The following is a 13212-nucleotide window of genomic DNA, read 5'->3' on the forward strand; positions in this document are numbered from 1 at the left end:
CTGCAATAAACTCAATTAGTACACAGACTCCTGATTTTTTTCATGCAGGCATCTTAACTGAAAAAAAAAACCCACCAAAATAGTGATTAGACTAAAATATATGATGTGCTGTGCAGGTTTTGCATTGAATATCCTGGATTTACTTTAAGGACATTCTTTAGAGAATATCGATTGAGATTTTCAGGGGTGGCTGAATGACTTAAAAGGATAACTTCCATTGACTTGTTCCACTGGACAATGAAATCAATCAATAAGGCTTGTTCTCCCTGAGCTATTTAGGGCAAAACCCAATAAAGGATTCAGGCACTGTAACACCTAACTTTTGGGATTTGTTCCTCACTCTGAAGCCCAGAATGCCAAGTTCTGGCCCACCTCCACTGGACATAGGAGAGTCAGCCATCTCAGACAGGAGCTGGATGCTAAGTAGGAACATGTTTGGAAAATGTGCTCTCCAAGCTGCTAGAAGACTTCAGGCAGGGAGCTGCTTGAACTCAGGCCTTGTCATTCTAAGTCTCTGTCACACCACTCAACTCACCAGCTTTCCAGGCAGCTCTCTTCCTACTGAGCAGGGCACATCCAACAGCTCTTCCTCTTGGGGACAGTAGCCTACAGTAATGATGATCCAGTAAATCCTGAATATTTTGTTTCACAGTAGGAGAACTTCAGAAGAAAACAAAAAACTTCTTGTGGAACATTTTAGGGCACTCTCCTAGGAGATTGGAGGTGTTGATCTAGCCAGTTTCAGCACAGCTTTGGGGTGGTTTGGGCTTTTTTTAGATACCCATAAATGGGGACCAAATCATTAAACTAATCTGTAAGAGGGTGGTGACAGCACTTACCAAAAGTATAATTCAAGAGAGAAGCATATTTCATCATATGTCAGGTATTTTCAAAGACCCACTCAGCAGGGCAGGTAATTTGGAGGACCTAGGCAAGAAATACATACTTTCTGGTATCCAGGTCAAAGTGGGAGGGGAAGAGCTGTGAAGCAGTTCCAAGAGAAGTTCACCTCATGTCCAAAAGCAGGAAACAGCTTTAAACAAGGCAGGGCACCTTGTAAACTGAGGTGCCTCTAGGATTAAATTGACTGCAGCATTCTTGAATTGAAATTTTTGTACTCAAGTCCCTTGACTCCATTTGGGTCTGCTATAGTTAATGATGCCCTTTACTGGTGCTAATTATTATCCCCTGCTGGCAGTGTGTCCTGCAGTGGGGAAGTCCACACAGAAGAATTTAACATGTGCTAGAGTTACTACCCTGAGTCAGAATCTAAAGCTTTGTGAGAGGGTTGTGCAGGCAGTTATATGAGACTGATACATCCTCTGTCTTGCTGACGCGAGTAAGTCCTGAAGTGACTCTAGTGACAGTATTCTGAGAGAAGAAAATAAAGAGAGCTTGCCAGAGCATCTGTATTTCCCTTGTGCTTTACAGAAAAGACATATGGATCTTCATAGGAAATTATAACCTCCTTGAACAATATAATAGGTAATTATATTCCTGATGTAGAATTTTTAGCACATTGCATGTAAGGATCCTTGTTTGGTTCTGCAGTTTCTTCTAGAGTGCCCTGTTAAATCTCTTCACCCCTCTTAAAAACACAGAACGTTTACATCAGAGAGCTCAGGGTTACACATTTTGGTCCGAAGAGCCCTCCCTGCATCCACTGCATCGAGTATTGTGGAGGAGCCCCCTCCCCATCACCCTCAGAGGGGCTGCCTCACAGGCAACTCCAGTCCTGCCCGGAGACCGGCATTCCCGGCAGGGAGCCATGCAGCTGCATTCTCCCAGCACGGAGGCTGGAGCCGTAGGCTCATCACAGCGGGGCACAAACAGCCCCACACCATCATCTCGGCAGGCAGCGTGGAGGGGGCTGCGCTGGAAGTGCAGGCAGAGCGCTCACGGAATTATTTGCCCGCCCCTCCTGACCCAGTCCTCGCTGCTGTGCTTGCACAGTTGATTCTGAAAATTGCTCATGCCTGGGAAAATTTTGTCAGACACGTTGGCCATTTCTCCTCCACACTCTTTACAAAGCATGAAAAGTCATCATTGATGCCTATGCCTTGCATGAGGATATGTTTTTTTTCAAAGCACTGTATACACATTATCTATTAAGAAAATACAATTAAGATTGTAAGTACCTGAAACCTCTTCAGAGTTGCTCCATTGTAACCCAAAAATATCACATGTAATTTCAGTGATACTTGCTCACCGATTATAAAAAAAAAAATGCCCCAAGGCTGAGAAGGTGGATGGCAAATTGCAGCTGCAAATTAATTAAAATAATCAAACAAGTCAGAGGTAACTCCCACAGTAAGAGGGTTGCTTACAAAGGCAATGTTAATAGAGCATTTACCATCAGGGGTTGCTTGGTTCCCTTTTAATAAATTATCTATGATTACCTGATTAGCTGATCATTGTGCAGAGCATTTTGTTCTCAATACAGCCATGAAGCCCAGGAGGAGAGAGGCTTTTATCAGATGGAGCTTGTTTATTTAAAATGTATAATTGAGTTCTCCTTTTTTTATGGAAGCATGATCCAACAGGGTGCTCATCTCCAACTACATATACTGTTTCTCCTCTCTCCAATCTGAGATGAGCCAGTTTTCTGGCACATGCTTTTCTTGGCAAGGTTACTACAATGATCTGGAATAAAGGCAGAACATTGCAATGGGTATGAGAAGCTAAGCTTTAATGTTTAGAAATGGTCACCGTCCATTATGGTATTACACTAATCATATGCCGTCATGCTAGAATTATGACAACATGCCACCTGTGGCTCTGCCCCCACACAGCATTAGTGGAGAAATGAACTGGTTCAGTTTGATAATATGTGAGAAAGCCAATATATGGTCCACGTTTTTCACTACCACTCACATTTTTAAGGGTGCTTCTTGTGCAGAATGCTGGAACACCAATAAACTTGGAAAATTCAAAGAACACATGAAAACTAGACACCTCATGCATGTAACTGTATATTTATTTCTTTTTAAAGAACACTCCTTAGATGTATTTTCAATATACAAACTTGTTTTCACAGATTTATAATCCACTAAATAGCACAAAATATAATCCAGGTCGTTGTTTTCTCTCATCTGTGCGTGTGCATGCGTGTGTTTGAGTGTGTGTGTGCGTGCGTGCGTGCAGGCACGCGTGCTGCTGGTGGTAGTGGTAACCCACCACACGTGTTCAAACACAAGCCCGGGCTCCTCCTCCCTTCCCTCTGGAGCAAACCTTGCCCAGGTGGAGACCCTACACTGGAAGACTGTGACTTTCTTGCCCATGAAACCCATTTCAGAAGAGGCCGGGGTGGCGGTGCTCTCTGCCTTGCCGGCAGGGCCACACACCTCCACCCACAGGACAGGACAGAACAGGACAGAACAGGAGCCTCCCCCGAAGCTGGCACAGGTATTGCAGTAGGGAGTGGCCAGCTGTGGAGTTCAAGTGCAAGGAAACGCCTTTTTCTCCTCTCCAAACCCCTCTCTGACACTCCAGAGCACTTCTCCATGATACCTATGCCCCTTGGTCAGCCCTCAGGAGCAGGGGACTGCCAGGCTCGGCAGGGCGCCGTGTGTCCAGCCAGCAGGCCAGCTCCTCGCCCAGCCCCAAGCAGCCGTAGGGGCCTTACCACCCTGCTGCTGGAGGCCAGGGAGTGGGTCAGGATGCTGCTGGGCTCTACCCTCTGGTAGCCAGCAGTGCCCCGGTCCCACTCCTGGAAGCACCAGCATAGCAAACCTTGCTGGTCCCGGTGAGCTACACAGATGGCACCAGTGATGCACATATTTACATGGGGTGGAATGTTTTCCCATAGCTTTTTAAGGAGTATATAGATCAACATGTTCACATAAGACCAAATACTTTTAATATATTTATAACTGTTTTATAAAGCTTTGAAAAAACTCACAATAGCACATTGTTTTACTTTAATGCTTTACGGTACTATCAGTTTAAAATCACAATCAGCACTTAAGTTATAGTCAATCCGGCAAACAGGAGACAAAAAAAATTACAAGAGTTAAGAACTGACTGATACATCTTTTATCTTTTTTTTTTTAACTAATGCATAAGTGCAGAATAATATAAGATACTCTAGTTTAAATATCTTGTTTTACAATATACATTTTGTTCTAATTACGCAACAGTAAATCCCATGCTTCACATAGAAAAGCAATCCACAACATTAAGAAAAAAATTTACAATTTATGAAACAAAGTAAATAAATATTAGTATTACAGAATCAGAGCTGTACATAAAAGCTGTTCAGTTTTAATCATATAAAAATATGTTTTAGTGCAACCTCACATATATTGATGCTGTTCTGTTTTACATCATTTAGATCCAAGTGTCCAAAAAAGGAAAGAAATTACATTTATTACAAAGCAGATACACAAATTCTAAAATATGTACAAATTACTGCTAAAAAAATGCTTATAAGAATATAAGCAAAGTAAAGAAAAGGCACAAACATCTGTACAATTTAAAAGTACCAGACCCAATAAGAATTTCAAATTTAGTTTTGGTCAGGCTCATGATGACTTGTTACTTTATCTAATTCTTTTGATATAACAAAAGTATATATAATAGCAAACTACTGTAACTTAGAACAGGCATGCTGTAAATTTGAATACTTTTTCTATCTCTAGAAAAAAAAAAAGAGGGGTAAATGTATGGGGTGAAAGTCTCCATGCATCTCAGATCAATGCGGCTTGCTCTTCTCAGATGATGGATCTTTCCTTTCCTGTGTGCTTGATGGGGGCTCGCTCCTGCCGTGAAAGCCCAGCTGCTGGACATCCACAAAGCTCTTGCTGTAAAAGGTGGGATGGGCTGGCGCAGTCTGTGATGTACCAAAACTGTCCTGTTCACCACCGTGCAAGTCAGGATGGGTGGCTGAGGCACAGGGCTGGCCCGGCTCAGATCCACTAAAGTGTTTAATGCTAAAATGTGCACTTTCTAAAGGTTTCTGGTGAGGCTCAGATGGCCTCTGCAGCTGCTCCGCCCCGTGCAGAACGGCTTCTTCTGTGGCAATTCGCAGAGAGGCTATGGCTTTTGTACAAGTCTGTATGTTCTCCTCCTGCTCCCTCTCGGTAGCCACCACACTGTCCTCGGATGTGCTCTGAGCCAGCAACAGCAGCGGCGAGGAGGGGGCGCTGGGGGGAGCGGCGGGGTGCAAGCTGTGCGGAGAGGTACGCTTCTCGTGGGGCTTAGAAATGCTGTGCGGCTCTTTCGCGAGGGCTTCCGCAGTTCCTCTCTGCTTCTCCTCAGAGACCTCCCTCTGCAGGGCCAGAGTGGACGGAGAATGTAAACCTGAAAGGGCCACGGGGACTGAATGGACCATCTGGATCCCCCCTATGGGCATCATGGGGATAGGTGCTCGGATCTGTTGCTGGGAGTGTAGTGGAAGATGACTGAAGACGTAGTCGCTCGGACCTTCAGGGAACAGGCTAGCCCTGCGGTGCTCCATGCCTCCTTTTTCTCCATATATGTTGAAATAAGGTGCCTGAGACAACCCCCTCCTCTGTAACCAGAAGAAAAATAAAGAGATGTCAGCACTGCTACTATCAGAATTCTTGTCTGGCTGCGAAACCACCTATCTGTTTTCCTGTCTAACACAACCTCCCATTCACGAAGCACCTTTCATCCAGATGGATCCCAAAGCATTTGGAAAACTCCACTAATTGCACATCCAAACAACAGAGGAGGTTTTGCTTAGCTCAGCCCTACAGGGCTCATGCCTCTGAGGTGAAAGGCAGTGGCTAGTTAGGAGAGCTCAGCAACACAATGCAGCAATTTAGGTCAGGAAGTGGAGGGCATTATATTCAGCTGAAACTTTGAACAGAATTTGGGGTAGATAGATTTTCATTCCCCAGGAGAAATTTGGCCAGGAGATCCATCTTACCCTGTCTTTTGGAAAATTATGCTGGTATTTAAACTTTATTGCAGAGAAGTACACGTCTGAACATCCCCTGCTCAGCACCACTGCTTGGCGTAACCCGGAGTATCTGACAGCATGTATGTATTTACTGCCTTCTGAAAAACCTGCTCTTGAGCCCCACAGAAGGCACTTGCTCCTTGGGAGCTTTACCCACTCCTTGGTGAAAACAGATGGGTATTTCCATGCAAGTTCAAGTGTCTTTGTGTGATGAAGACACAAATTTTTTTAGTCATTGAGACAATGGAGTACCCCTCTGGCTTATCTGCAGCATAAACAATAAATAATAACAAAAGCACAGGCATCAGCTGTGAGCAAAAGTGATGATTGTGTCCCAGGGAGACTCACCCACTCATAATGGGATTGAGAAGAATGGGGGATTTTGTGACAGCTAATAAAAGCCAGTCTCGCAATATTGACATTTTCACTGCCTTCCCATTAGTTCCTGCCTTGAAAGAATAAATATCTCCATCTCCACTCAGTATTAAATATGCCCTGGGCTTTAGGGTTCCTTTTTATTTTCATTCCTAATTTTTAAAATTTGTTTGCTATCTGATGATAAAGTATCATTTCTTGCTGACCAGAGGAGTAATGATGACAGAAGTGCAGGATGACATTTTCATAATTATATGTGGGATTTGGCCACACATCTCTCAGGGACTCTCATATGAAATTAAATGAATGAAAATGCTCATCTCTGCTCTTTAAATTGACCAAACATGGATCAATTGCCCCAGAGCTGTAATGCTACCACAGCCTTGGTGTGGCAGCCCGAGGACTGTGCTGCTAAATACCAATGCATTGAAGTGGCAGCACTTCACTGCTGGGAAATCCTAGCTCTCAAGGCATTGAACAACCTCTTGATCCCATCCCAGAGAGCTGGTTTAGGGGGCAATTAAAGATTCAGTTTCTGTGCTACCCAAGGGCTCAATCTCACTGTGCTCAGATGCTTTGTCCTGTTTAATATAAATCAATGTCGAGACAGGAAAGGGTGACCTATAATCATCAGAGTCAAACTTCAGAGATATTATTCACAGACTAATCTATGTTGGGAATTTTCCTATTCAGAAAGTGAGACACTTGAGTCTCATAAAAGAGAAACTGTCATAAGAAAGCACAGTGACAGCACATTATATTGCTGAATGGGGAAAACTATACAAAATAAACCGCAACTGCCAAGCCACAGGACAGTTCACCTACCCTGTTAGTCCTTCCTAACTTCACCTCTGCACAGCTGCTTGCCCCCTATTTTTTTCCATGTTTTGTCTGTCAGACAGTTTCTCAGTCACACTGTCCTTTTGGACAGTGTCCTTTGGTCCAGTTTCCTACACCATGACATTTATTACTATTACACCTGATGTGAACTTGGGCTAAGGGAAATTGAGCAAAAAAATGAGTAAAACTCATCAAAGAATAAACCTAGTCACACACAAACCTCTAATTGAGAGACACTGGCTTCATGTTTTACCCTGCCAGAGTTTCAGAAGGAAATAGAGCAAGAGTCTGTCCTAGCTGGACAGAGGTGGCTAACATGACAGAAACTGCTGTGTGCTTCAAGATCCGCAGCATCATCCAATATATGTCTTGTATGCCCGATTTTAACACAGTGACAGTGTGTGCATGTCACAGGATACCTTCCAAGCCTGGCTGGGCACATACTGGATTATTTTTCTCTAGCCCTGGCAGGTAAGTTTGGAAACAGATAACATAAATGGTTACAATCAGTAGGGACTGTTCCTACCTTTTACCCTGCTTTTACTTCCTTTACCAATATTTAGCATTTTCATTCCTACAAGCAGACACACACATTCACAGAGAAAGACTGCCTCTTTTCAACAAGCATCCTGAAAATCTAAAGACTTTCTGCAGTGGACAGGCCAAGTATTAGATCACAGAGCACAGAGCAGGAAGTCATGGCATCTTTTTGAAGTGCAGTCAGAATGGGCTGCTGCCAGTGCTGTGAGCTGAGCTCTTCTCTTTGTCAGGTGATGGGAATCCAGTTCGTTTCCTATTAATTTTCATTTGTTACAGTTTAGCATATGTCCCTTAAAGTCCAGGTAATATGTAATTTCCCAAGCAACAGTATCCTGTAGCAGCTCTTCACTAAACCCTCTGACCTGGTCACAAAGCTAGACTGCCACATCACACCCCTGAGCAAAGCTATATCCAGCTTCTCAAGTCCCTCAGAATGCCTCAGGGATGAGACAGGGTTTACCCTGTATCTGGTACATCACCCAAATCAGGCTGCGTGAGATTAAGAGGAAGATCACATTTCAAAGCCAAGCACCCTTCACAGGCATCTTCTGGGCAGCCTCAGACCACAGCTTGCAAAAACATGTTGGGTGGAAAACAGTCTCTTTGATTAGCATGTCATAATCTACTTGAGGTTTTTTAAAGTTAAAAACCAGAAAACACTGAACTCTACAGAGAAAATTAGTAATGGAGCACATTAGCACCAATGTGCCTCCTGAAAGTCATGATGCCAATAAAGTGACTATAACTCTGTGTGGCCCTCACTTTCAGGATCAGCTCAATTTGCAGCCCAACACAGAACGCACCACAGTAGCCCAGATGCACCAGTGAACCTATTTACAGTTTACCTGGAATTCAGAAGTTTCTGGCTCTCTGTACAAGAATGCACTTTACTCAAGATGATAAAGTAGTGAGCGTTTGGGAAGTGATTTAATATCCATGTTCGGTATGATCAAAGGACCTTAAGTCCTATCAACTTTTAAGTGGTCACAGAGGTGCCTAATTCCCTTCAGCCCTTCTGAATATATCAAGACATGCTTCAGACTTCAAAATGAATGAGATGAGCAACAAGATGGCAACAGAAGCAAAATCTACTACTGCCTAGAAGCTAAAACAGTTGTGAGAGACCAGGCTGCTCCACTCACAGCAAGGCACTTTCTTGATCTCGTTGTGTCTATCCTGGGACTGGAAGAAGAGGCAAAGGTTCTGGTCTGCACTAGGAAGTAGCAGAGTGTACTAAGGGTTGGGACAAGCAGGAATGGAGTGAAAACTGTTTGTGCTGGATCCCATATTCACAATGCAAGTGTTGTGGGTTTGGAAGGGAAGGTTGCTTCAGTTTAGCCCTATGTGGCCTCTCTGCAGTCACTTGGATGGCCACTCACAGTTCAAGGGCACCTGCTGCCCTCCTGGTGCACATTTTCAGTTTAATTCCATCTGACAACAATCCAGGTCACTTACTCCAAGACTGAGCTGAGAAAGTGAGTCAAAACACAAAAAATGTGACAACAGAGACCATCCATGCCTCATCCAAACTAATGCTAAAAGAGATTCACTCAGGGCGAACAAATGAAGCCTTCCTACTACTTCCATTTCTCTCAGGACTGTCAGAAGATGACTTGGAAGAAGAATCTGAGCCCTTTGATAATGGCATCAGCCTCCCCAGTAAGGAAAGAAATCTCTGCCATTGACAGAAGATCCCAAATGCATTTAGAGAACAGAAGATATCTGGCATTAAAGACACCAATTTAACTATTCAAAGCCAAGTGTGACCCAGCACACATTACAGACTTAGGCTACTTTAGAAAGAGTATTCTGTTGCAAGAGTGTATCCTGCTATTTCTTGCCAAAGGACAAAAAGAGTGTGTATTTTCCTGTATTTTTATACAATCTTAAAAAATATTTACTTTCACCATGCTCTTTTCCACTTCCTAAACAAATAATTTCAATTGCTTTCTATGTGGTGCTTTCCATGCCTGAGCACTTTACAAGCCTTTTGCACGAGACCACCAAAGTGCATGGAGATTCAACAGGAAGCAAGATGAAGTGCAACTAGACCAGCACTGGCCAAAGAGACAGAGCAAATACAACAATTTCAGTTGAGAAGAAAGAAAACTGGCCTCTTGTGAGAACTGCAGGCACTAGAAGCACAAAAATGCCCCTACTCCTGCAAGGACTGGCAACCCAATGCAGCTCTTAAAGTACTTTAAGGATTGTAAGCCAGCATGAGCATCACCAATGCAGCTGCTAATGATGTTCTGGTTTGCCGGATTTCACTACTTTAAAAAGTTTAAAACAACCTTTATTCCTTTTTCTTCTCTGACAGCTTTCATTTATAGCAAGCTCAGGTGCTATTTGTCTTCCCACATGCTGAGTATAATAACTTGTTTCACTTAAGCTTATCTAATGTTTGGCTAAAGTACATTTTCCAGAAAAGCATCCAGAGACAAGGAATGCATCTCTCCTTCCTTGCAGTCATTTCTTGCAATGGGCAATCACCCTCACTTGTTGTTTTTTTCATTTAAGTTTGCCGGGGCTCCGTTTCCAGTGATGGAAAATGGTTTTAGTGACTCTACTGAAGTCTGGCCTTCTCTCTCAAACTCTCAACATGCCATCAAGTTACTGATGCTTCCTGTAAGACAACTGATCTTTTACATTGTATTTTGCACTACCAGATGCCTGACTCTACCTCAAAAACCAGGTAAGCATTGGAAGTCCATCTGGCATGGTGGACTTTTCAAAAGAAGGAGTGAGAAGTGCTAAGAGAGTCCTTACAATGTGCTAAAGGCCTTGCTGGAAGGTGTGCATAATGCATAAGAAAAATATTACAGCAAGAACTGTCAGATGGTCAAGGATTACTGTTTTTGCTAGCATCATTACACATCTAAAATCTTTACTACAGGATGCCAGTGTGTATCATGTGGGACATGAGGGACTGGGGCACCCTGCACAATGTCAGCTGTAGAATCCCATATGATCCCATTCATTTGATACCAAGACATCATGAATAGTTAAACTGGTGACTCTTCACCCACTTGTGCTTCCTCACGTAGTCAGTAGACCTGCTGGTGAGATTTGTTCCCTCTCTCAGCTGTGCAGTGATCTCTCCTGTGAGAGTGCAGCAGGGTTTCAGCATGCCCTTTCTCCAGAACCATTTAATCAATCAGTCACCTTCTCCAGTGCTCTCCCAAACAACTTACTAGGTCATGGGGCAATGTCTAAGATGTGGGAGAAGAACCTGTGTTGCTCTCTCCTTGAGTACAGCCACTCAAGTTGCAGCTTTCCCTTATACCCCTGAAATGCTGGGAAATCACTTTTGGATCTGCCAGGCTGGCAGCATATCAGCTCTTTTTGGTCCACCCCTGCATCTTTGCCCAGGTGCATCCTTCACTCCCTGCCTGGGAGCAGATAACACATCAGCCTGACTCTACAGAGAAAATCACACCAGAGCTGAGAAATGCTGACTGTATAAGCTCAGGGTTCAATTCTTCTCCTCCACAGAGAAGCACTGCAAAGACTACATGGAGAGCCAAGAAAATTGGGATGGGGAAGTAGGTAGAAGAGGCCATCCAGGAGAAGAGCAAGGAGCACTGAGGTAACCTGAGACTGTCACAGCTTGCCCAGGTTGAACCCACACACAGGCATGCAGTGAGAGGGCAGCCACAACAGCAACATGGTGAGGAAAGCATAGTAAATAAGTAAGTAAATTTATACCTAGCAAGGCCATTCCTTACCTCTGAAGATGTAATCTATTTGTGGAGGGAGTGCTTTGTGAATGCTAGGGCTGGTCAAAAGTGCCAATCTGGCAGTTTCTGAGAGCTGATTTACCAAAAGAAAAGAGCACAGACAGCAGCTGCTCAAATTTTGCATATTTCCACCCAAACGGTTGTGGCACTTTCTGTGGGGCATACAGCTGCCTGCTCCTCTCACACAATAATATCCTTCAAAATCCAGCCACAGATCATGATTTTAGCGTGCACTCTGCTTCTTTAAGAGGTTCCATTATCTTAGCATTTTTATTCCATTAAGCAATACTCAGTGATAGGCACCATACCACAAGAACAGGGCTTTAAGCCTTGATTTTGGCTGGATCTCACCTGAGAGTCCAGGAAGTACAAGATTTCTTACAGTGCAGAAGAAAGACTTACAAACCATGTAAGCTTTCTGGACCATTTAAAAATTATACATACATATATATGTAATGAATATGGAGGCAGAAAATGCAAACCAGCCTAATTTCATTGAAGTTCATGGAGCTACTCAGGGCTCTACCAAGTGAACACTTGCCCCTTAGGCTGACTCTAGTCTAACTAAATGAATCAGCATTCTGATTTGGTCTCTTTCTATTCCAAATTTCTTGCATTCATTTCAGGACTTCCCACCAAATCTCAAAGTTTATGCCTTCTTCTACAATGCTGCAAAGATTTTTGAAATGCTTGAATTCAGTAAGAGCACAGTTTTCGACAAGAGGAATGAAAATATTCTTTCATACTTACCGAATGTCCCACTGGAATAGATTCAGACTGTAAATATTGACCCATGGACAATGCTGGGTTATGGTACAAGCCCCTCCGGGGAGATGCTGCTCTAACAGAGGCCATATATCGCCTCTCTCGCCTGGGAGACAAATCTCTTCGAACAGACACATCTTTCCCTGGTGACATTGGTCTCCTTGGCGATAGGTGACGCCTTGGGGACACGTCCCGTCTCGGTGATAACTCTCTCCTCAGCACAGCCTCCTTGCGTGGGGAAAGGTGCCTCATGGGTGAAATATCTCGTCGGGGTGACAGATGTCTTCTGGGTGACAAATCCCCTTTTGGCATCAAATACCTCTTTGGTGAGTTATCTCTGTAGGGTGAAGAATCATAGCTAGGTGACGATTGTCGACTGGAAGGTGAGAGGTCCCTTGGAGAAGAACTGGGATCTAACGAAAGCGTGCAATCCTCATCCATGCTGCTGGGTATGTCCAATCTGTCTTTATCGGGCTCTGAATCCGTACTCTTACTCTGGAAAAACCTCTGATATTCTGTCATTTGTGTGTCGTCACAGGAGTCGCTTGGTGTTATAAGCTGAGTAACCTGAATGCTAGGTAAGGTGACCAAGTAACTGATGAGGGAAGAGTGTCCCACGGAAAGGGAGCCCTCTGGGGAAGCCCCCTGCGATGCCCCAGCTGAGTTCACTGACAGGGAGGAGAACCGAGGGGGCTGCGGGCTGGTGCTTCTTGATCTGGTTTTTGGTGTCGAGTCTCCCTGAGTATCATCAAAATCATCTTCATCTTCATCATCATCATCATTGTCGTCACCGTCCTCGCCATCCGATTCCTCCGCATCAGAAAACTGGTGCTCTGCTGACAGCCCTGCCAGGCTGCTGCTCTTCTCTGCTTCCTGCTGCATGTCCTCCATATTTTCTGAAACAACCACAGCCAGTCCAAATGATTAGCACATATCCCAACTCTCACACCACAACCATTCCCCGCTCAGCACACTCAATGCCATTGCTGGATGCTCTTCATCTGGGATGGCTGCATAAAGCCATTC

The 13212-nt window shown here is 44.1% G+C and overlaps 1 protein-coding gene across 15 annotated transcripts in view; it reads right to left on the reverse strand.

The window, feature by feature from the left end:
• Nucleotides 1-2959: 2959 nt before the first annotated feature.
• Nucleotides 2960-13212, reverse strand: part of HIVEP2 (HIVEP zinc finger 2) — a 137047-nt gene continuing 126794 nt past the window's right edge. For all 15 annotated transcript variants that reach the window (XM_050973180.1, XM_050973175.1, XM_050973178.1 and 12 more), the window contains 2 exons: nt 12172-13082; nt 2960-5512 (listed from right to left, as the gene is read on the reverse strand). In XM_050973180.1, coding sequence (XP_050829137.1) covers nt 4694-5512; nt 12172-13082 — 1730 coding nt within the window. In that variant the 3' untranslated portion in view covers nt 2960-4693. The remainder of the gene's footprint in view (nt 5513-12171; nt 13083-13212) is intronic.

This window comes from Serinus canaria, chromosome 3, assembly GCF_022539315.1.
Source record: "Serinus canaria isolate serCan28SL12 chromosome 3, serCan2020, whole genome shotgun sequence".
NCBI classification, from domain to species: domain Eukaryota; kingdom Metazoa; phylum Chordata; class Aves; order Passeriformes; family Fringillidae; genus Serinus; species Serinus canaria.